Genomic DNA, 24955 nt, shown 5'->3' with positions numbered 1-24955 from the left:
TTATGAACAGACATTGTAAACCTACATTATAAAAACATGGTAATAATATAGCAGAGCAAAAAAAGACAGGTAAATGGAATAAAATTAAAAATCCAGAAATAAATCTATTAAAGATGACATTTCAAATAGTGACAGAAAATGAAGAGTTATGCAATAAATGATACTGACACAATAAGTCAGCTATGCCAAAATGCATTTTAGATAAACTTTTACATGTACAAATTCAAATTATATATATAAGAAAAAAATATAGGCATGTATTTAAAAAAATTTTGTGCAGTGGGATTACTTTAGAAGGAAATGAGAAATTTGGCTACATACATGTTAAAATTTTTGTTGGGTAAAAACAAAAAATTTAAAAGGCAAATGACAATCTGGGGAAAAAAATTTTACATCTATCACAAGGAAGTTGTTACAAATGAGGGCACAGAGTAGGTGCAATAGCAGCTGGTGGGCCCAGAAGTTGTTACAAACGATTATAATGAACATTCCTTTAGAAAAAATGAATAAGGGCACACACACCCATAATTCAGATTAGAAATACAATGGCCAACAGGCATATTTTTAAAAAATGTTCTTAAGTGTTACTGATAAGAGAATTTTAAATAAGGTTCTTTGTTTATCAAGTTGGCAAAAATTTTTAAAAGATGTAATAATATTCAGCATTGATGAAGGGTTCAAGAAACACACAATTTCGTTTATCAGTGGAAGAAATATATATTTGGTAGAGACTGGGGGGTGGGGATTATTTCATTAAAAAATCAGAAGAGGCTTTAGAATTCTGCATTGTATCTTTGACACAACTCATTTCTTGATATCAAAGAAAAACACTGATTTGCACAGAAATTTAGAGTTAGAAATGTCCACTGCAGTACTGTTTACAATTTTTAAAACACTCTTAATTCCATAAATTATAAGTAAATTACAAGTTTGATAAGATGGATTCCTATATATAATTCGTATATTCCTATAAGATGTACCTATACCACCACTAAAAATTAGAGTCAGAAAGTTAAGCTTCATGATAAAATGTTACCTAGTTAAACCAGAATAGATAAGAATATGTAACAGTGGTGTTATCGACTAGTGAGATTATAAGACTGTGTTCTTCTTGACTCAATGGTATTTTCTAAATTTTCTATAATGTACAAGGACTAGTTTTGTATTAAAAAAATTAAACAGTATTAAAAAATAAAGTGGCCTCCAATTTGCAATGCATTATTTACCCAATGAGAAGTATTTATTGAGCAACAATGGCAAATAATATTTGCCTCAAGATACCTATATATTTTGAAGTTATACTCCTATTGCCTCAAAAAGCTTGTCACAGAAAGTCCTCTATTTGCAATGTTCCTTTTTCACCAAAATAAGTATTTTATACTTCACTCCTATATCATCAAGTAGGCTTATTCCCCTATCCTCCTGTTTCCTTAAATCAGTTTTTAGTTGGATTCCTGGAGTTCAAAACCCCTAACCAGCCCCCAAGGTTTTTGCAGTTTTTCTATTCCATGTATTATAACATGTGACCAACCTTCATCCAACAGACACATTCCAGAAAAAAAAGGTAGTTAAAAGAGGAGAGTGTTCCTTGCTGGTCTGGGAAAGAAGTAACTGGACCTACTTACTCGAGTACTTACTTCTTCTACCTAAATTCTCATTATTTGGACACTCTGTTTAGAAATTAAAGAATGAGTTTAGGATTGGAAAAAGCTATAATCTCAAATTCTGGCTATTCTTTTCCTCTTCCTAGCATCAAACCCTTTTCTCCACCCCCAAGAATATTATAAAATGATGTGTAAAACTACCTAGGGGGATGGACTGTACAGGAAGCAAAAAACTATTCCTACAGAGTCACAAAAAAATATATATTTTTGTCATCCCAGCAATTTATTTCTTCAAATACAGAACTATCGAGTTGTTACCACACTTGGGGCAACAAGGGAAGGAGATCCCTACCTGGAATTATATCTTTCATTTGTTTTTTTACATCTACCTCATTTGGTTATCACAATATACCTCTTAGGTAGGACTATCACTAGCTTCCTGATAACAAATTGCTCTAACTGAACAGCATTGGCTTTCCTCTTCAAACCTCAGTAGCTACAGCAGCAGCAGCAGCCGCCGCCATACTCATCCACCTAGGAAACAGCAGTGGCCTGTTTATGAGTCACATTTTGTTCAGGATTTTAGATTTAGTAGTTTCTGGGGAAGAATAATTGTGGACACTCCTGTTGATAAACAAGTATGAAGAGAGGGCTAATGAAAGTGTTTTCTCAGAGAATTGTTTACAAGCAAAGAGGCGATTATCTGATTTCTTGAGAAGTATTTAGGTGATTAAAGATGATATAGATGATTGATTAGTCATCTCTTGGAGAGTATCAGGTCTCAATCCTTGGACCTCTTCTTAATTTAACTCCCTACCCAAGTAATCTCTTTCAGTCTACTAATGATGGTTAGACTTCAAATAACTTTTGCGCAAACCTCTCCTATGAATTCCAGACTTATATATCCAACTGCCTACTTGACATGTCCACTTGGATGTTTAATAGACATTTCAAACTTAACATGTCCAAAATGCTTGATTTTTAAAAACCAGAATCTGATAACTTTCACTATCACCACCACTGTAACTCTTCTAGTCTAAACTACTAACATCTTAGTCTAGATTATGCCAACTGTTTCTTAGCTCATCTCCCCATTCCCATTCTTGCTCCCCACTCCCCTCCAGTCTATTAGCCACAAAATAGCCAAAGCCATTCTTTTAAAATATAACCCGATTTTTTGTGACTCCCCTGCTCAAAATCCTCTAATGAACTCCCACAGCACTTAACTAAAATGAACCAATAAAATCTCTATTCAACTTCATTTCCTCCTATTCTTCCCTTTGCTCAGTCATCTCCAGCCCCAGTGGCCTCTTTGTTCTCCAAATTCACCCAACCCACTCCTGTCTCAGAACCACTGCACCTGAGTAGAATACTCTCCACCCACATACCTACATGGCTTGCTTCCTTATCTAATGCAATTCTCTGCTAAATGTCACCTTCTCAGAAGGAGGGATTCCCCAACCACACTAAAATAGCAGCCCTCAAGGTGTAGAATCCTGTACAAAGAAGCTATTTTTTGCGTCAAAGAGGAGAAACAAATATATACGTTTGTATTTGCTTAAATTGAAACAAATTCACTGGAAGATAGATAAGAAATAATAAAAATTGTTACAACAGTTATTGAATTGGGGAAAGTGGCAACTCAGCAGATAAGGTATGGGTTGAAAAGGCTTTTCACATTATGACTTTTTAAAATATTATTTGATTTTTGAACCATTTGAATGTATTGACCACTTGAAAATAAAAAAATAGCAGTCCTCCACCATTCACTATCCCCTTACCCTGATTAATTTTTCTTCATAGCACCTATCCTTACCTGACTTTATATAATTACATAATTATCCATATCCCCCACCAAAATGTAAGCTTCACCCAGATCCCTTACTACTGGAGGATATAGTTATTTTCTCCTTAATTAAAACCAAACCCATCCATCCAAATGGTTTTCATTATCTTTGTGTCACCTTTCCCCCAAGCATATTTATGTAACATTTATTCTATTTATAAATCTGCATAGCTTTGTCCTTGGCTATATCCAGTGCATGGCCAGGATGGAGACATGAGAGGTCTGGCTTGTTAAATATATAAATGTCAAAAAGCCAGGAAGGAAAGCTAATCCCTTAGATGACAGAATCATGATTCAAGAAGATCTCAAGTTTTAACTATGGTTACATTCAAGGAGATGAAATTTAATAGGGGGTAAGGGTAAAATATTGCTTCAAAAACATCATCTATGTGTATATACAGAATGGGAGAGATCTAGCTAAATATAAAAATGTTGATTTATGTTAAATACATCAGTGGTTTCTAGACAAATTTTTCAAAAAAAAAAAAATGAGGACCAATATAAGGCTGTCAACTTTTTATTGGTTAATTAAGAACACTAAAACAGAACAAAAACCCTCAACCAATATCAAAAGAAACTTACAACCTACTGACGCATCATTTCATAAAGGCCATTTTTAACATTACAAAAGGAGAAGTACAGAATCTCAAAAAATAATACTTTGAATTACATAAATATAACTTGAAAAGCCAAATAACATTTTTCTCTCTTTTTTTATTTTTGCTTAAAACTGGAAAAGAGATTTCTGTTGTTAAAGAGTTCACACAATTTTAGACTGCAAACATAGTGTACGGCTTGAAATAAGGAAAGGGATTCATTCAGACCATAACTACAGAATTAAATATGAAAACTAAATCAGAAAAACATAGCATAGGCCGGGCGCGGTGGCTCACGCCTGTAATCCTAGCTCTGGGAGGCCGAGGCGGGTGGATCGCTCGAGGTCAGGAGTTCGAGACCAGCCTGAGCAAGAGTGAGACCCCGTCTCTACTAAAATAGAAAGAAATTATCTGGCCAACTAAAAATATACATACAAAAAAAATTAGCCGGGCATGGTGGCTCATGCCTGTAGTCCCAGCTACTCGGGAGGCTGAGGCAGTAGGATCGCTTAAGCCCAGGAGTCTGAGGTTGCTGTGAGCTAGGCTGATGCCACGGCACTCACTCTAGCCCGGGCAACAAAGTGAGACTCTGTCTCAAAAAAAAAAAAAAAAAAAAAAAGAAAAACATAGCACTGACAAAATTGACAGAATCTAGTTGACAGAGATGAGAACAGTAAAGGAAACCATATAATACGAAGTTGTAAACACTGTAACATTTAATTTAGAAAAGAGAAAATCTAGCAGAGACCTAATATAAGAAATCTTACACCTGAAGGCAAAACTGCAACAAATGGGAAGAAATTAGATAGTAAAGCAGAAACTAGCTCAACGTAAGTAAGATCTTTCTATTAAACTTTCTGAAAGCTAAATGGGCTTTCCTATGTCCATGAAAGGGTTTGTGGAGAAGCTAGATTCAATTACATCTCAGGGATATTAGTAGTGGGTGGCACATTGTATGAGCTGCCTGCCTTCTAAAGTTCCCTCCAAATCTAAAATTTTATGAATCAGAGTAAAGGAATAAATAGTACGCTTTTAACTTACTAAAAAAGATGAGTGGAAAGAAATTTGGGTTCAGTCAAAAAGATAAAGGCTCAGTTATAGGCTCTACTACTTAGTAATATGGGAAACAGAGGCAAAGTTATGCATTAACCCTAAGCCTCAAATTTTTTTTAGCTTTAAATATGTAAAATAATACCTTCACTTAGAAGACTGTTGCATCAATTAAATACACACACACACACACACACACACACACACACACAGAGCCTGGTACTAAGTGGTAGATACATGGTAGATATTATTCATTTATTCAATAAAAATATGTCCCAATGGGTAACATTTTCTATATCATCTATTAATTATTGATATACTGAAATAATGACTCAGTCTCTACTATATCTCATGTTTCTCAAACCTAAGTAATGCATGCTTGTGATTCTTTTCCACTTCTATGCTTTGTCCAATCCCTATTCGTTTATATGTAATTTTTATGAGGTTTTCTTTAACCTTGCTTTTATTGGTTTCTTTTCCACCTTTGTTTGACAAAACAGCTGGCTTTACCTGTAATACACATTGGCTATGTCATTCACTTTGCTTAAAAAAATTTCTACTGCTACACAATCATTTCAACTAAACTGGACAATATATCCAATTTAATTAACCACACTAGCAGATGGATGTTTTTTATTCTCTTTATCCCTCACATCTAACTCATTGATGAACACATCCTTCAAGAAATATCTGAGTAAATAAATCAAAACTCACTTCACCAAGGGTAGCTGATTAGAAATCTTGGTTATTAACAAAAGTTTAATAAATTGAAGAGGCCTGAGATTTCTATTAAGAGTAAACACAATTCTTATTGAAACAGATCAACATTAAATGCTCCAGTCAACATTATCTATTCACCAAGTATTTTTCAGATGGTATGTAACTGTTCTTTTGTTATATGTCCAGAATAATTTGCAAATATAGATACTTTAGTTGGCAATTAAATATCATACTGTCTGTTAGATTCCTAGTAGAGTATCACACTGCTTAACACCCAAGTGTTTAAGATAGAGAAGAAAAAAAATCACCACATTTTAATTATAATAGTAACAAGTATTTTTCAGGGATGGAATTTTTTTGAGTAAAAATCATGTTGACAAGAAGCTTAAACATACACAGTATTTAGTACTAGATAAGCATTATCTGATTACCATCAGATAGAACAATAAAACTAGTTTTTTTTTTCCAGTAGATAAAAGGGAGCAAGAAACTGATAGTTGGAACAAATAACACAAATCACTAAGCATAGAATTTTAAACAGCACTATAATATGCAGAAGGTATGTTAATGTTTTAGGTGTAAAGTTCACTATGCTAATGCTAAAATAGGAAACATGCATATTATTTCCATACAAAATAATTTAGAACACAATGAAATTTACCAGTAAAATACATTTAAATATGATTAAATATAATTCCACACACTGAATTTAATTATAGATCATTTTTTAAGTTGAAATTTAAGGGAAATGATAAGTTCTAAAGAAAATGTCTATTAAAATGTGATCTAAAATTAAAGAATTAAAATTATAAGGTAATAAAAAAGCACTTAATGGCAAAATCAACCCAATAAGAAGCATTACATTAATATTTCTCAAAAGGTAAATTCTATTTTAAGTTGAAAGTAATAAAGTTCATTAATCATAGCAAAGTAAACTTCATAAGTTTTTATTATGTGGAAATTTTATTTTTAACACAGCTTACAGAGTTGATCATACTCTTATAAAATACTACTGAATTTCAAGAAATAATATTAAAATATGGTTACCATTAAGTAGTAGGGAAAACATTCCAACAGTTTGTTTTTATGAAAGGCACATGTTAAGGTATCTTTCCTTAAGTAGCAAGATACTTTATAAAACTAAAGTTCCATTTCAGTAGAAATATTACTTTTACATCACAAAACAAGGACTGGAATCAAGTTCACTGACAGTGACAGAAAATTCAAAGAGCATGTAGAGAAGTTTTCCATACATTTTCACAGGGTAAGAGGACTAGGGGACACAGGAAAGATTGCTCTACAGAATGGACCTAGCTTTACTTGGCTATGCCTCCCATTAGCAGTTTGGCCTGGGCAGGCAAGTCAGTTAACTTTCCAAGTTTTAGTGTCTTTCTCTGTCACTGTCAGTGCACTTAGACTTTTCCATTTTCTACACTATCTATGAAGTTAGGAAGAGCTAAAAGCATCACTGGTTTTACTTTTTTTAAAAATAATGGCAGAAAAACACAAAATGGTTTGTAACTTGCTATTCATCAATGTACTATTTCCATAGCCTAATTCTCAAGTCTTTGAAGCATACCCAGTTAGGGTTGTGGCATGTAAAGATTTAGATACTGTAATCACAGTGCAACTCTGTCTTGTCACATTATTCCTCCGCCTGCTCCTCCCCATCCTGCTTCATTCTCTCTTCTGCTTGTTTTAAGCAGACGCGCCAGCAAACGGTTTTAAGCATTGTTAAGTTTAAGGGCCAAATCATTTAAAGGGATGCATTTTCAATCAAATGCATCATCTGCTTCAAATTCCTCCCAAATGGCTGAATTTTCATTGAAAGAGCAAAAATGCGTAAACCACTTCAAAAAAAGAAAAATACCAGGCCTGATATTAATACTCCTGCTTTGTTTTGACTGCTTAGAAAATAAAACAGAAAGATGCATCCTAACCTATTCCCTTAGGAACATGAATGCATTACCCACCCAACGAAAAAACAATTCTGCTGGTTCATTTTTCCCTGCTGCACAACAGCGTCGTTGTCAGGCCCTTCCTAACCCAGCCTTCGTCGTCACCAAATAATTTCATATTGACCACCTTGGCAGTGCCTGGACTCAGCAGACATGGTCCCTGTCTTCCTTACATTCTTCAAAAAAAAATAGCTAAAACTCTACGAAACACCACAAAACAGAGATTCTGTGACTTAGGATACAAATCCCATCTCTTCCCGCCCTGTGTCAGGCAGCTGCTGCTACGTTTTGTTTTTTTTCCCCCTTGCATAAAATGGAAGGGGACCACACCAAAACCCTGCGTTTGAATCCTAGGACAATGAAGCCCACGGGAAGCCACCCTCTCCTCTCCCGGGCTTACTACGGAGCCGGAGCCCGCGCGGGGGCGGTCGCCTGGCAGGGTGCGTGACACCGCGTCTTCCACGCCCTCCCAGCGCGTCCGAGGGGCTCCTCGCCCGGCCTCCCCCAAGGGCCCCACACCCCAAAACCAACCACACAAAAGGGATCGGCCCTAGTCAGTGGCTGCTCCAATCGGGGGTTAAAAAATCCCTTCCCCGGCGGCAGCGCAGCCGTTCCCTCCCATGCTCCGCCCGCGCCCCTCGAACTGCCACGGCGCAGGGGGCGGGCGGGCCGCACAAAGCCGGGAGGGGACCGAAGACGACTCAACACGCCGAGGGGAAGCGGGGGCGGCGGCGGCGGCCGGGGAAGGCCCGGGGGCGGCGGTGGGGGAGGGGAGGGCCCGCCCCGCCGAGCCCCGCGTCCCGCGCGGAGCATCCGGGAAGCGCCCCCTGCGCGGCCAGCCCCGCACCCCGCCCCGCTACGGGCCGCGCCGCGAGTCTCCGCCACCAACCTCAGGGGAAGGCGGAGGAGAAAGATGAGGAAAGGCGGCGGCGGCGGCACCGACCGCGACCAGCCGAGCGCATCACTTACCCCTCGCGGTGGAGAGAGGGACCGGACGGAGGAGGCGGGGCGCGTCGCGTCCCGTGAGTCTCTCGCACGCCGTCCTCCCCCCACCCCGTTGCGGTTGTCGCCGCTGCGGTCGAGCTCCGGGGCCCGCGACGCCGCTGGGCAATAACGTTATTCCACACACGCCCCACACATAGCGGTAACGGCAGAGAGCGGCTGCCTAGTGCGCAGGCGCCTCGGCAAAGGGCGAGGAGCCGGGCCCTCGCCCCTCCTCCCGCCCAGGCTCAACGATCTCTCACTGCGCAGGCGCCAAGCGCAGACAATGAAAAGGGGCTGTGCGGAGGGTCTCTCCCCCACGCTCTGCCAGCTGCGCACTGCGCAGGCGTGCCTCCGAGGACCGGCTCGAACAATGAAGACGACCCTGGCTTTAGCCGGGACCGCAGCCCCCAAGGACTACAGCTCCCAGCGGGCAGTGCGCCAACTCCGAGTGGAGGTGGGGCTGCTGGGCAGGCGAGGAGTTGTAGAGGCGGCCGCCTTGACAGTCTAGGCTTTTGGGAAGATTTAGGGCATTTTTTTCTTGAGGATTTATTGGATCGTTTTGACAAACGTAGCAACTGAAACAAGGCTCAGAGTTTTATCATTTGCGTCCCTGAGTAGCCGCAGGAATCAACTGCATATTCGAAAATTTCCAAGCCTCAAGGCCTTCAGGGAGCCCTTTCTGTCAGCTGGGTGGTCCAGGCAGCAGCAGGATGGGAGGAAGGCGGGACTAAGCCAGGCGGGGCTGGATGAAAAGGGCGGAGCCTCCAGGCCTGTCTCTTGGCAACCGGCTCTGGCAGCCAAACCGCCAAGCCAGCGCCGGGAGCGTGGTTGCTTCTGGGAGTTGTAGTGCAGCTGGAAGGCTCTTAGGGTTCTCGAGCTGGCAGGCTCTGAACCTGTGGACTACAACTCCCGACGTCCACCAGGACGGCCAGGGTGTGAGAAAGTCCTCCTCCCCAGCTCTGTCCGGGGTTCCTGGCTCCCCAGTGACAGCGGCGGCTGGAAGCAGGCGGAAGCTCCCCGGCCTTAGGCCTGTTGTTCTTGGAGGGGAGGACGCTGGACATTTCCTCACTTAACTCCCATCTCTGGGCCCAGCGTCTGTGCATGACGAATTCCCCAGGGAACTCTACCCTGGAGGAGATTCTGGGGCAATATCAACGGAGTCTCCGGGGTGAGTTGCTCCGAACCTCTGTGCCTTAGCCCCTAGGTGCCCAGGGCCTAGTGGGCGGGATCTGACCAGGTGCGTTTCCTAACACCTGGGTTTGGCCTCAGCCGGGCTGCAGAGGAAGAAGATGGTTGTTGCTGTGATCTTTGAGGAGAATGAAATCGTTTGATTTTGTTTTTAAGGTTAAGCAGCGTTGTTTCTTTAGATTCCCGTAGTTACCTGAACCAAATCCCTGATCTTAAGTTGGGCATCTTTCTCAACGAGCGCCAGCAGAAACTCTTGGATGGCTCCATGCCACTTTTGCCCAGTTCCCATACTTTGCTGTTTAACCCAATAAATGCCTAATTCACACTTTTTACACCCTCAAATTATGGTGTAGTAGATTGAATTCTGATCTTTAGGGCCAGGAAAAAAAAACTAGTAATTATTTTAGTCACAATAGCTTCTATTTATTGATTTAGGCGGTTTACTTACATACAGTAAATCATTTAAAACTTACAACAATCTTATGAATATGTCTGTTTCACACATGGGGAAATCAAAGCTCAGAGAGAGAGGTTAAATTTCAAGCGATAGTCCACACAGCTGGTTAGTGGCAGACCCAGGTATATGAGGCCTGTCTGCCTTCAAAGCCTATGTTTTTCTTTATTAATCGAGTCATAATTACTACAATTGAAACCTTTTTTAGTTAATTCAAATTTTCTTAGTACCCGAAGAGTGATTATCTGTAGATGTGATGTTGGCATTTGTAGATGGCTGTGTCATCTTGTACAACATATATAACCTCTAGAAATTTCAGTTCTGTTATAGTGGAAATTATGGAATTGTCTACAGAGTTATTGTGAGGAGCAAATGAAATAATCCTCATAAAGCAGTGATATTTAGACTTTTAAAATTGATACCTATAATAAATACATTTATATGGGCATATATGTACAAATAAACTAAAAAGTTTTACTGAAGAATTTTTAGTCTACTAAATGTAATACACACTATTTTCTATTCTGTTGCATTTTCATAACCCTCTAGGTCATGACCATTTAAAACATTTAAAACAGTAATTTATGTTGCAAATATTAATTCAGTGCGTACTATTAGTTAAGCATACTATGTGCTGGGGATGCAATAAGGAACAAGACAAATTTCCTGTCCCCATGGAGCCTCTGGATTAGTGGTGGTGAAAGACAATAGACAAAATAATTACAGATTAGTATGATAGAAAATAAGGGTAAAGATCAGTGCTTGGCACATAAGCACTCACTAATGTTAGCTGCTATTTATTCTTGTTACTTTCAGCAAAGTGAAGGCTTTTCAGGATTGGCAAATTTATCCTCTCATGACTCTAGACTTTGTAAAGGTTATTATTTTTTGTCTACATCTGTCAATAGTGTTACAAACTGTCAACAGTCTCAGTATTCAGACTGCAGGAGTAAAAGAATTGTTCTTAACAAACACCTTCATCAGCCCACTCATGATGTTTCAAGACTTGTTAGATAGAAAATAACCACTTCTAACTTTTCATTTGGAAGCAAGAAAAATACTGTGCATAACGATATAAATGATTCTGTTTAATTTTTGAGATTGGCAAACATTTTTTGTTTTTATTACAAGTTTATCTTTAATGCTTCTCTTTCTTTGATCTTATTTTGGGCCTTTATGTAAAGGCTGGAAGCTATTTAATATTAGGCATTTTGACGCAGTGAAGGGGTTAATTTCAAACTAATGTTATAATAATATGTTTAATACCAATAGTACTGCTTTCAGTAATTAGGCTCTGGTTTAAGTTCTGCACACTTGAGTGTAGGAATATGTTATTAGAAAGGAGAAAATTGCTGGAAATGCAGTGTTCTAGCCTTAACAGAATCATGTCTCATCTATTGCTGTAATATTGGGTATGGATATGGTTTTGTCAACAATACTATATACATGACTTGCCTATTCACCTAGTTCCTAACCATCTTTCATTGGGTGGGCATAAAGAAAAATGAAACAAATTTGTAGTGTGACAGGAACACATAATTTCTTTTTTATATACATTTTATATGCTGGTTTTCTCCTTTTCTTGAAACATTTTGATGTTTCAGAGTCTAGATGAATTTGTGGGGAACAGTGTGATAGAGTCAGGTGAGAATGTGGAACTAGGACCCAGTTCATTGAACTTACTGTTGCTTTGTTGATAACCATCTGTGTGACCTTAGGCAAATTAATAAACTATTCTTGAATTCTATTTCTCCATTTGTAAAATGAAACATTTGGACTAAATGTGAGAATTATTGCCTTTCGGAGCCAAACTGATGACAAAATGTGATAAAGTCAAAAGAAGACACTAGGGAATGATGAGGCTTATGGCCAAACTGGGCAGTTTATGCTTTTTCTGAAAACATTTTAATTTCTTACTCTCTCCCTCTTCCTTCCCCCTCTTTTTATTTTCCTTCTTTTTCTCCCTTCCTCCCTCCCTCTTTTTGTGAGAAGAGAGCCTGGCAAAACACACCCAGAGCCTGATTCCCACTTCAGATACCACCACTCCCTGATCCCTGGATCACTACTGTTCCTTCCATCAACGCTAGCTGGACCACATGAATGATAAAGACTGTGTCTCTATATTATAGAAATGAGAATAAGGAGTCGAACTAGGTACATAGAAAGTGAGAGGGTGATTATGGGAAGAAATTATATAATCTTGAGTATGGTCCTTTTCTTTGTAATTGATCTAGTTCAAGAAAACCAAAGATAATATTGATTCTGTGTTTTACTTGAATACAATTGGCACATCTCTCCAGATCCTACAAAGTGTTCTTCTCTTGCAAGGAAAGAACTCACATCTGTAAAAGGGCTGTGTTCATCCTGCTAGCCAATAATTTGGTCAGTGTATTAGCCAGCAGTGATATCATCTGGACCTTTGGCAGACTTAAGAGAACATGTGTGTAACTTAAATAAAAGTTTTATTTTTCTTATATTTTCTCATAAAACTTGTATTTCTTTATCTTTTTCCTTTCCTCAAATGTTTTCTGGATTTTCAAATGTTCTTTGCCATATATAGTATATATGCATATACACATAAACATAGGGGATTTTTGCTAATAAAGTTTAAATTGTATCTTTTTTGTTTTGTTTACTCATACGGCTTTTCTTAGTAGTTTTAACTTGTATGACTTTGTCTTTTACCAGAATAAAAAAGTACAATCTTGATTTTCCTTCCCTACAACTGATGAGATAAAAGAGACAAAAGACAGGATTTAGCAGCCAGAAAAGAATACTTTACAAGTAAATGGTCATCCTGGGAATAATCTAGAATTAAAACTATGGTTCAGTATTAGGAAACTATAAGGGCACTTTCACATGTTCTTGGCCAGAAAAAGGCATAGATTAAGTTGTTCTCAAGCTATTGAGATAATGAGAATAATTATGTTCTGTCTTGGGATGTTTAAAGACTTAAACTCCAGTCACATCACCAGTTTGTGCTAAGGCTTTCACCTTTTTACTTGGTGATAACTCTTCTCAGAGTTCAAAGGTAGAGCAGGTAGCTTGAAACACACTTGTGCACATGCTAAAGCAAGTTATGGTGGAACTTCATCAAAGCCCACTGGAATATTTGAAGGAATGGCCTGAAGACAAATATTGCATGATGTTTTAGGCCTTAAAACAAAATTAAGCTAAATATGAACTCTGAGCTCTTGCTTACAATGGATATAACACCTATTCCTGACACCTGCATCAGAAGTGTTCCACCATGTCAGTGAAAGTCTTGGGCTGTGCCCTGCCCATCACCACTATTGTGACAGAACAGCTCACTGTCATGCTCATTTAAATCAAGAGGCCACATTTTTAATGTAGTAATGTGACAGGAAGTTGCTCCTCAAGACTGAACACTGTCTATCTTGTTTTATTGATCTAAACCAGCAGTTCTCAGCCAGAGTGTTTTTTCTGCCAAGGAGTTATTTAGCAATGTCTAGAGACATTTTTGATTGTCATAGTTGGGGGTGGAAGGGAGTGCTACTGGTATCTAGTACGTAGAAGCCAGGGATGCAGGTAAACTTGCACAACACGGCCCCTTACAACAGAGAATTATCAGTTCCAAAATGCCAGTATTGCTGAGGCTGAGAAACCATGACGTAGAAGTAGCAAGGCTTTGCTCATTGCCCTTGCTCTGCAAGAATCATACTTCAGAGTAATTACATTTAAGGATACACAGATTGTATTTGCTGATGATTCTACTTACATTCTTCTGCTAGCCTGGCTAGAATTACTTCTTTATCAGTGGAAAGTGACAGGTGCATAAGTCTTCTCAGTGCCAAAGAAATACCAGGTGTATTTCTCAGAATGCATATAGCCAATCTCCTGAATTTGCCCACACCCATGCATCATTAATGATCTTCCAGACACTGCTTTCTTAAGATGTTTACATTCTTGATTGGATTATCTTTTACTTCTGGCGCCATCCACTTTAGCACGTTTTCCAGCTATTAGAATCTTAGGATAGTATGTTCTTTGAGATTTGTTTGTTTCTGCACAGTACTTTTAATCTCTTTCAATATTGTAATTGCCATCTACAAAGCGGGCTTTGTCTCACTTTGGATTATGCTGTTTTTTCTTGGTTGTGCTACCTGTTGGTCCCCTAGTAAACAGTGACAGTGATCTTCTGAACTAAGCTGAGGCCCAGTCAAGTGTGGACAGACACATGTATCTCTTATCTCACCGTGGTTTCCTTTTTCTGCCTGTCTGCCCTAGTCTAAGCTTGTGTTGGGAGCCTGCAGTGCATATCTTGTCTTGGCCTAGGGAGGTGTGGCTCACTGCATATTTTCTCAGAGACAGCTGAGAGCTTCACAGGGAGTGGTCCCCCCTCCCTGTTACCAGGGCAATTCTCTTTCACATCTCCAGGACAGATGGAGAATGTAGAAATTAATAATTCACAGTATGTTTATAAGTGGTGATCCTTCCTAGACTGCGACATACTTGCATTTAGTTCAAAAATATGTTGACATCTTGATGAAGAGAGGTCCAGTGGTGAGCTAGGAGCTACAATGTGGGGAGTAGGGAAACTGGACTAAGAAAATGAACAAGACAGACTTAAATTTGTCAACAGTCATCAGCTCAAAAACTTTTTGCGTGCTCACTGTACTGAATGGTGTTTGCTTAGTGGACTAGCAGAGATATTATTTACTTGCATTTATGTTCATGTGATCTGTGGGACTCAGAGGTTCTCTTTGTGTTTGTATTCATAGTTATTATTTAGTTTGTGGTTGGTGCTGGAGAAAAGACATCAGGATGCATTGTGAAATACCCTTACTGTCCTTTCAGGAGAGAAGAGGAAATTAGTGTTCTTTCTGTCTCTTGGTTAGAGACAGATAAAGCTGTGCCCTATTAGCAATGGAATAGGAAATGATAACTGGAACCTCCTGTCCAACCTGATTTCTTTAAGTGTAATGAGTAGATAACTGCATCTGGCGAGTAATGTTCTTAATAAGAATTATGGAGGCTTCAGTTAAAGGCTCCAATTGAAGAGAGATGGGATTTCATCTGTCTTGAATCATCTGAGTGGTGTTATTCTTCAAGATTAACCCTGTTCTTTACAGTGTATAATTAGGTTGCTCTGTATATATTTGAAAAGCACTTAGCATGTTTTGAAATGTAGCATTGAAATGACTTCAAAATATCACTTACCTTCTTAGTTTTAGTTTTAGGACATGGTCCTTGCAAATTCCTTCTCTTCCTTTCTGATTCTAGTAACTCTGAAGTCAGTAGTTGCAAAGAAAAAAAAAAAAAAAAAACCCCAGAAAAACAAACAACCAAAAAACCCAAAGCCTTGTGTATCACTTTTCTATGGGGATAGTTGTTGAATTCAATATCTCAGTATTTTACATAATATTATTTTCATAGTACAATTTAACATGTAGTCTTTGAATGTTACAAATTCTAAAAGATTAAACAAGAATATTAGAAAAGGGATTAAGAGGGCTCTTAAAATCCTGCGATCATTGTAATTTGATGAAAGAACTCTACCATAGGGATTTTTAACAATGCAATTTTTTTTTACATTTCCTTTTTCCTAATATAGCTTATTAGCTTTTACTGAGACTAGATAAATAAATAATTAGCCTTCATCTTAGAGGTGAAATCATTTGAGAGTTCCATGGAACACGCTTTTATGTTATTCAAACCCTCTGTTTCCTTTCTAATGGATGCAGTAAAGATAAGTGCTTTAGTCACAGATTTAAGGGCATACATCTAAAGCTCTGTGAACTAAATTGCTTATGTAATACTTTGATTTTCCTTTTCCATTAACAAATCTCTTTAGACAGTACTAAATTATGGGACAATTATTACTGCTCCTTATATTGCTAAAACCAGGAATAGTTTTAGACTTTCTGGAACTCATGATGAGTAAGAGTAGTCCAGGCTTGGTTAGCAATCAGCACTGAATTCGTCTCAAAGAATGATCTGTGTGGAAATAGGATTGGTATGGAGAAAAATGTAGTGATAAATTCACTGAGTCTCTTATGGAGTTGAGTAATAGAATTTCATTGTTGAACTCTGACCTGAAAGACCTGTTCTCTTAAGTTCAATGAGGTAGAAAATGGGTTGCTGTAAGTAAAGGAACTGTATTAGATATTTTGTAACATAGGGTATTTTTTTTTCTATAAAGTAATATGGTTATTTTTTTCTGTTCCAAACTTAGAAAAAATGGAAACTGTTTTTCAAGGTCCTGTAGAATGTATGTTTTTAAGACATTGACTGCCACGCTAGAAAAAAGAAATTTTCCTTGGGGCCATTGTGTTTTATTACAAAAGTAGAATAAAAACATTGAAAACAAAATGATCCTAATTTAGTAAAAATTGGTTATTTTTTATTGTTTTCTGCGTGTGAACTATACGCAACTTGAAAAATAGTTCTCACAGCTCCCGAGGTAATGAGACGTATGAATTACACATGCTTCACAAGGCCCTGGGTTCAAAACTAGTGTGAGTTAAAGACAACTCCCATGGCAGTTAAAATGTTAAATATATTTTCATACATGACTGGTAATGATTCAACTCTTTCATGCCATGGCAGTCAGCTGGCCTGTGGCTCTGGAGTCCCCTGAGGTTACACTGGGCCAGTGGGGTGGAGGGTAGGAGTGGAGGGGGGTGGGCTTCTTTCTTTCTCCATGTGGTCCCAGGGCCTTTCCTCTCCACGTAGCCTCTTTACATGTCTCTCCAGCAGGGTAGCAGACTTCCTACATAGTGGTTTAGGGGTCCCAAGAGCAAGCATTTCAAGAGAGAGGAAGCAGAAACTGCCAGTCCTTTTTAAAGATGAGGCCAAGATCTGGCGTGGTGGAAGTTCTACTGCATTCTGTTGGTTAATGTAAGTCCATTAACCAATGAACTTGGTTAACGCAGGCCCACTCAGTTTCAAATTAGGGGAGGACAAAGGCCTGAGGCTGGGCTCGTTGGGGCTATTTTTAGAGATGAACTATCACAGTAATATGCCTTAAAATACTTCATTTTAAACAGTTTATGTTATGTGTGTGCTAGTTAGTTTTAAGTTTCAATTCTAAGGATGGTCAGTTGTCCTAACCAAGAATCTATACATGACATATAGTTACCCAGCAGTATATAAAAAGGACTGTACTACCGGGGCTGTCACTATAAGCACATCAGCTATTCAAATTTTGATCAAAAGTAGGCCAGGCAGTTGGATGTCTCTTGGTGGGGGAGGGGAGGAGTGTCCTGTCCCCGGGGCTACTAAGGCTTCCCTAGGTCGGAGCTTGGTGTGACTGAGTCCCTCTTACTGGTCTGCTCACCCATTCCAGTGTTTCCAGGTGGGGTAGGGGACTCTGAGGGGAAGGAAAGCCTTTCCTATGTCAGCTATTGTTTGAGGGGGCTGGTGAGGGTAGCTGTGCCATTTAATCCTCCTTGCTGGTGGTGCTATATATAGTGCATATCAACCACTGCAGTGACAGGGACCTCAGAGATCATAAAGTCTAACCACTAATCCATGAACTTAATCCTCTCTCTTCCTCTGGCACATTCCTCAGCAAGCTAGAAACAGAACTCTGCTTTTTCCCAGAAAGTACCAGACATAATGGATTCTCCTTTAGAGACTGCCTTGTCGACCAAGTGTCGACATGCTCACCCAGATTTCCCTGGCCCTGACTTTCATCAGGTTGTTGTTGCAGAGCGTGCCAATGGAAGCATTCGCCAGCTGAAAGGTGCCCTAAGAGAAGGTGATGTCACCCCCGAAGAAGATACACTGGATCCTTCTCGTACCTCCGGTGTGGGCAATGAGGGCCCTGAGCTGGCCTGGCATGAACTACAACACAGCCATGCCGGTGAGTGTGAATGTCAGTCTTAGCCTGAATGATGCACATGAGTTTTTTAAATTCCATAGAATAATGACTCCATTTCATCCTCCAATCTGCTGCTAGGATGTTATTCCTGAAACACAAATCAACAAATCAGATAAGATAATTCCCCTGCTTAATCTGTTTTTTTTTTTTTTTTTTACTTCCCAATGCCTATAGACTGAAGTCCAAAATCCTTAGTAAGAGAATAATATTTTCCTAAGATAGCTCCAGCCTACTTCTCTAGCCTCAGTTTTCTATCCTTCTCATCCTAACCATCCATCTTACGGACCACGTTCTAGTCATACCAACCTCCTGGCCATGCTTCTGTGCCTTTACATGTGCAATGCCTTCTAACTGGAATTGTTCTCACCCTTTTCTGCTTGGTGAACTCGTGTTCAGCATCACAGTGTTATCCCTCTGTGAAAACAGGCACAATTAGGGGCTTCCTATTCTCGTAGCACTAAGCATAGCTCTAGATCTACATACATACTCATTGTGTTACATCTATTAGTGTCTTTTGCTCACTGCATTCTTAGCTCTTATAGGGTAGAGATTTTGTTTTTTGTTTGTCTTTCTAGCCCTAGTCAATAGCACTGTTACTGATGCATAACATACATTTCAGCAACTTTTGTTGGAGGGATAGAAAGATGGATAGGTGGTAATAAACCACGGATCTCAAATAAGGTTAATAAACCCCTTGCTTTTGCTCTGTAGTCAATCAGCTCAAAGCTTTGTTGCGCCAACAAGCCACTAAGGAAAATGAGGTATCTCCATCAAGAAGACAGAAAATGTCCCCTGTGGTAAGTTCCAACTTTTGCAACCTGACAAAGTATTAGTTTTCTGTTTTACTTTACAGTGTCATTTTAGTAACACATGCTATAGACAAATTATAAGCAGAACCTGTTGACTGTGTAAAGCATTAAAAGAAATTCTCTTCTGTCTGATTATTTTGGCTGAAGAAAAGAGATTTCCATGGCACAGGGAATCTTGACAATTTTAATTTGTTACTAACTTGAAAAATGAGAGCAAGAAAACAGTTTGAAAAATTTATTTTGCAACTGTTAGCGAATATATAAAAAGAAACAATATATATAAAAGATAATGTTTTAGTAATATCTTTTTTAGAGGGTCATGTCTATATTTGATCAGTTTTAGAAGTTACTTGATTATAATTCTAGCCTTCCTCTGCAATACTTTATTTTGAATGTCCAAACTGAAGTATGTAATATTCTACATGTTAAAATATGTAGTTGTAAAGTAGTGTGATGTATAAAAAGTAATGCTCTATTTCTTCTGAGATTGTATTTTTATTGCTTTGACAGAATTTATTTCTCCATATTGAACCATTTTATATGCTAAAGGCTGTGACAGATTGAAGGGAAGAACTCCGGACAGGTTTAAATGGCCAAAATAGTAGTCAAGGCCTTAGGTCTATCTAGGGTCTATCACATGTTCTCTAAAGGATATTGTGCCTATTTCACAGAGTTTTTGCAATAATAAGATAAGATTACATACTTAAAATTCTTTAGAAATCTACTAAGTATGCACAAACATAATGTGTCATAGCAGCGGTAACCACCTTGCATTTTCCATATGTATGGTAGTTGATTACAAAGCCTACATGTGGGAACTGTGTTGACAAGTCACTTTCTTTTATTCACAGCTTAAATGCAATGATAGTACCCCCCCATAGTAACATTTTATTCCAGCATACTTTTATGCTTAATTCTCACTTTAGAAAAACATACTTCATATGCATATTCAATATTTATAGATATAGATTATAATTTTAATAAAACAGTTCATCATTTAATGAATTTATTGTTGACATCTGGTTTCTAAAATGCTCTGAAGTACAAACTGGGTGGAATGTATTTAAGTCTATTTACTGGTCCTCAACCCCGTTGGCATCAGGGACCAGTTTCATGGAACATAATTTTTCCACAGATGGGTGGGGGCGGGCGGGGGAGGCAGAGCTCAGGTGGTGACGCTCAGCTCCTGCTGTGAGGCCCCCCCCCCCCCCAAGGTTCCTAAGTTTCCTGGAAGACAGTTTTTCCACGGATGGCCTGGGGGTGGGGTGGGGCGTGCAGAGCTCTGCAGCCCAGTCCCTAACAGGTCAAGGCCCAGGGCTTGGGGACCACAGTGTGAAGTTGCTGTATCTGTTGAATGCTCAGACTTGCTTATTAGTTTTTTAAAAACTAAACAGTGATATTATGGAGCTTATTGGATCAATATAGGCAGGAAGACCTTCTTCAAGAGCATCAGTTTAGTATATACAATGTATGCTTTGTACAAGTCTCGTCACATGGAGCTATGTAAAGGAGTGGAACTTAGACTCTAACTATATATAGCCTACATGTAATAATTGTCAGCCATAACAATAATAATAACAATTACCTTTTTAAGATTATTCCCTTAAAATGCATTTTGACAGCCAATATGACATATCAGAAATATGTGGATATATTTAGAGTGCAACTGAGGCACCATTAAGATGGAAAATATATCTAGGTATTAACTTATTATTTTAAAAGGTAGATACCCAAACTATAACAAGCCCTTCAAAGTATACACAAATGATTTCAGGTGAACATTTTTTTCACACAGTGTTAGCTTGAGTTTTTTTATTTTTCATATTGACTTAAGTCAATAGGGGGTATTATTAACTATGAGCGGCCGCAGTAATAATTTATATTTGCCTACCTTCTAGACTCATTTCTATTCATGTAAAATGACTATAATTAATTGATTTCTACTCACTAAAGATAATTCATTTAATTAAAGTTACTTTGGTTTTTAAATTTCTTAAATATGCCAAAAAGCAGAGCTCTATTTAATTATGCTGACCTAAAAAGCTTCATCATTATTTAGAACTTCTGCTGGGCTGAGAAACAAAATGACTGAGAAACTGAGACTGTGTCTCATCTCAAGCTTTCCTCTGGATTTGTTTAATTAGTTGACCCTCATTTTCCCTTTTCCTGATTTCCTCATCTTTTTTTAAAAAAATATGGTGGGATTTATAATTTTATGAACGATTTTTTTAAATGTCACGGTATGGTATATGATTTTATAAACCATTTCACAATCATTTTAAGATAAGGTAAGACATACATTAAAAGTCAGTTCCAGGAATGCTCCAGAGCTAAATAGCATTAGCACTTTTTCTGAAATCTCTTCGTTAGCCTCCTCGGTGCAGTCTGTCTCTGCTTTAGGGCTCTAGTCTTGGGGGTTCTGTGCTCTAGCACAGCATACTCTTGGATTGCTTTGAATACTAGGGTCAAAATCAAAAACTACATTTTGCTAATGTACCCTTTCAGTGGTGGAATTTTACCTCATTGATACACACTTGGCATCAAATACTTTTCTAAAGAATCTGTTCTTTGAGGAGCTGATTTGCAGTTTTGCTGGCAATCCTCTTCCATGGCAGTTTCTTGGAGAGAGTTGTTCCTTGTATCTCAGCATTACTGAATGCAATGTCACATTTTCAGATAGTTTAAATAGGCAGTTCATTCCAAGTCACTTATACTACTCCAGCATTTTCCCATTTGTTATGTGCTTTTTATAACCACTTTCACTGTCCATCTTTAAAAAATGATATTCACATCCTGGAATCTTGTATATTGGTAGAATTTATAGGATAGGGAAATGAATACTATTAGCAACATTGTAATCTAGTCTGTGTTTATATCACATCAATGCTAACCTGAGTATGCAGAAGGTACCAAATGATTCCTTGCTAAATGAAAGCATGCTTAATTTGGCTTTTTCCCTTAGGAGTCATCAGAATATGAGGAAACCAATATGCCTACTGTGCACAACCTTGTTCCTATTATTAATGACCAGTCTCAATATATTCATCATTTAGAGGCAGAAGTCAAGTTCTGCAAGGTAAGTTTCTTAAGAACTTAAACCTAAATAAAATTAAAGTCTATATTAATTATACCTTGTACAAAAATTTGCTATTGTTAGTCTTCATATGTGTAGCGATACATTGACAATTGTTATTCTCATATGCTTGAGAGACTGATGTGTTACAGGAGCTTGTCAGACTTGGGAATGATATCCTTGACCATGCCATTTCTGATTGCTTGTAGTCCATTACCATGTCTAGTAATTCATAATATGTTCTCATATTTTGGAATGTTTCCTACCTATCCCATTTACTTTAGCCCAGTGGATGGCAAATGCTTTGGAATACAAATACCGATCATTCTCCCACACTTGTTAACCTATTGGAGCTGTGGCACAATTATCAGGGATTCTAAACTGAAAGACCGGATCTTCTCCATTTTCAGTATTAAGACTCTGACCTTGACTTTGAATGCTAAGAATGGTTTATAGGTTATTATTGATATTAATAATCAAGAAACCAAATACATCACCTGTAGCTTGAGATAGTGGGAGGTTATATGCTGAACTATATGCAGTTTATTAATGTCATTAATGCCATTGGAGCCTTTCTGCCTTCCCAAAGTATGTCAGTGTTTTGGTCTTTCTTTTCTTTTCTTTCTTCCTTCCTCCCTCCCTTTCTTTCTTCCTTCCTTCTAGTATCAGTGTATCAGATCATATGATATTTTTATAGGAATTACTGGTATCTTTTGTAGCATATATTATATTTTTAACATTGTGGGTACTCTTTTAAGGTGCAAGGCTACTATGTAACTTAAGGAGCCTTTAGATGTTTCATTGTCTTGATTTTATGAGGGAGTCCCTGATCTTAACTGGTGGTTTTCTGTTTTATCTTAGAAGATACAATTATTAATATATAGGTATTCTTGGATTATTAGTAAAACTGAAATAATACCCTAGGAACAGTTCTGTTAATGAGAATCTATTAATCCCTAAGATACTATGGATAAAACTTAAAAGATATAAAGCAGAATAACTACACTATTTAGTTGAGAAGACAGACTATTACCTAAGAACAGCACAATAGAGAATGGAGTATAGGCCTTTACTCTGTGGTATAAACTATAATAAGAGGAGAAGGTTATGGAAAGCTAGTGTTTTGGGGGATGGCTTTATGGGAGAGGAAAATCTTAAACCGGTCTTGAAAGAATATGATCATTTAGATCAGCAGACGGGAAATGATTTTCATAAAGAGAATAGCAACAATGAAAGGATATATTCAAGATGAATATGGTTTGTTTGTGGGGGCCAGAAGGCATCTATTTTATCTTCCTACAATGCAGAATGTCTTGCAGAAATCATGCAAATAATGCTGAACTGGTAAAATGGAAGATTAGAGAAACTTGAAAGTCAGAGTATAAATAGAATACATTTTAACAAGGGAGGAATGGAATGAAAGTAACATTTAAGTGGCTTAGAAAGATTTTGTTTGTTTAATTAGTGGACTATTTCTTATATACATTTTAGGTTTACAGAAATATTGAATGGAAAATACATAGAGTTCCCATATACTCCTCTCAATTGCATTCCCCACCCCATAGTTTCCCTGTTATTATCTTGCATCAATGTCATACATTTGTTATAATTGATGAACCAATATTGTCACATTATTATCTAAATCCTCCAGTTTACATTAGAGTTCATGGTTTGTGTTGTACATTCTATGAATTCTGATGAATGCATAGTGACATGTATGTACCGTTCCAGTATCGTACAGAGTAGTTTCACTGCCCTAGCATTGCCTGTGCTCTGCCTGTTCCTCCCTATTCCCCCAAGCCCCTGGCAACCTCTGATATTTTTACTATCACCATAGTTTTACCTTTTCCTGAATGTCATACAGTTGGAATCATATAGTGTGTAGCCTTTTCGGGTTAGCTTCTTTTACTTAGTAATGTAAATTTAATGTTCCTCTGTCTTTTCATAACTTGATGGCTTATTTCTTTTTATTACTGAACAATATTCCATTGTATGGATATACCATAACTTGTTTATCCATGCACCTATTGAAGTAGATTTTGATTGCTTCCAAGTTTTGGCAATTATAAGTAAAGATGCTATAAGCATTTGTATGTCAGTTTTTGTGTGGACATAAGTTTTTTAACTCATTTGGGTAAATACCAAGAAGCTTGATTGCTGGATCATATGGTAAGAGTCTGTTTAGCTTTGTAAGAAACTGCCGGTTTTCCAAAGTGGCTGTACCATTATGCATTCTCACCAACAATGAATGAGAGTTCCTGATAGTCCATATCCTTGTCAACATTTGGTGTTGTGTTTTAGATTTTAGATGTGTAGTGGAAGAAAATATTTGCATGTGACATATCTGATAAAGGGCTGATAACTAGAATCTATATAGAACTCAGGAAAATCAGCAAGAAAAAAATCAAACAACCCTATCAAAAAGTGGGCCAAAGGCTGGGCGCGGTGGCTCACGCCTGTAATCCTAGCCCTCTGGGAGGCCGAGGCGGGTGGATCGCTCGAGGCCAGGAGTTCGAGACCAGCCTGAGCGAGACCCCGTCTCTACTAAAAATAGAAATAAAAATTATTTGGACAACTAAAAATATATATAGAAAAACTTAGCCGGGCATGGTGGCACATGCCTGTAGTCCCAGCTACTCGGGAGGCTGAGGCAGTAGGATCGCTGAAGCCCAGGAGTTTGAGGTTGCTGTGAGCTAGGCTGACGCCACGGCACTCACTTAGCCCGGGCAACAAAGTGAGACTCTGTCTCAAAAAAAAAAAAAAAAAAAAAAAGTGGGCCAAGGACATGAACAGAAACTTTTCAAAAGAAGATACAACAAACATATGA

General features: G+C 38.2%; 2 protein-coding genes across 20 annotated transcripts in view; one reads left to right on the top strand and one right to left on the bottom strand.

Moving 5' to 3' along the window:
- Window positions 1-9088, bottom strand: part of CEP170 (centrosomal protein 170) — a 91039-nt gene extending 81951 nt beyond the window's left edge. For 5 of the 16 annotated variants that reach the window (XM_045537215.1, XM_045537223.1, XM_045537224.1 and 2 more), the window contains exon 1: window positions 8744-9022. The gene's annotated coding sequence lies outside the window, so the exon portion shown is untranslated. Of the gene's footprint in view, window positions 1-8743 lie in introns of all 16 variants that reach the window. The other 11 variants (XM_045537216.1, XM_045537217.1, XM_045537218.1 and 8 more) reach the window with 7 other exon arrangements.
- Window positions 9089-9687: 599 nt separating this feature from the next.
- Window positions 9688-24955, top strand: part of SDCCAG8 (SHH signaling and ciliogenesis regulator SDCCAG8) — a 203529-nt gene continuing 188261 nt past the window's right edge. Inside the window, exons 1-4 of one of the 4 annotated variants that reach the window (XM_045537209.1) lie at window positions 9688-9926; window positions 18076-18228; window positions 18958-19043; window positions 22018-22131. In XM_045537209.1, the coding sequence (XP_045393165.1) occupies window positions 9860-9926; window positions 18076-18228; window positions 18958-19043; window positions 22018-22131 (420 nt within the window). In that variant the 5' untranslated portion in view covers window positions 9688-9859. Of the gene's footprint in view, window positions 9927-18062; window positions 18229-18957; window positions 19044-22017; window positions 22132-24955 lie in introns of all 4 variants that reach the window. The other 3 variants (XM_045537210.1, XM_045537208.1, XM_045537211.1) reach the window with 3 other exon arrangements.

The sequence above is a fragment of the Lemur catta genome, chromosome 25 (genome assembly GCF_020740605.2).
Source record: "Lemur catta isolate mLemCat1 chromosome 25, mLemCat1.pri, whole genome shotgun sequence".
Lineage (NCBI taxonomy): Eukaryota > Metazoa > Chordata > Mammalia > Primates > Lemuridae > Lemur > Lemur catta.
The sequence above is the reverse complement of the archived record's forward strand: the minus strand, read 5'-3'. Positions and strand labels throughout refer to the sequence as shown.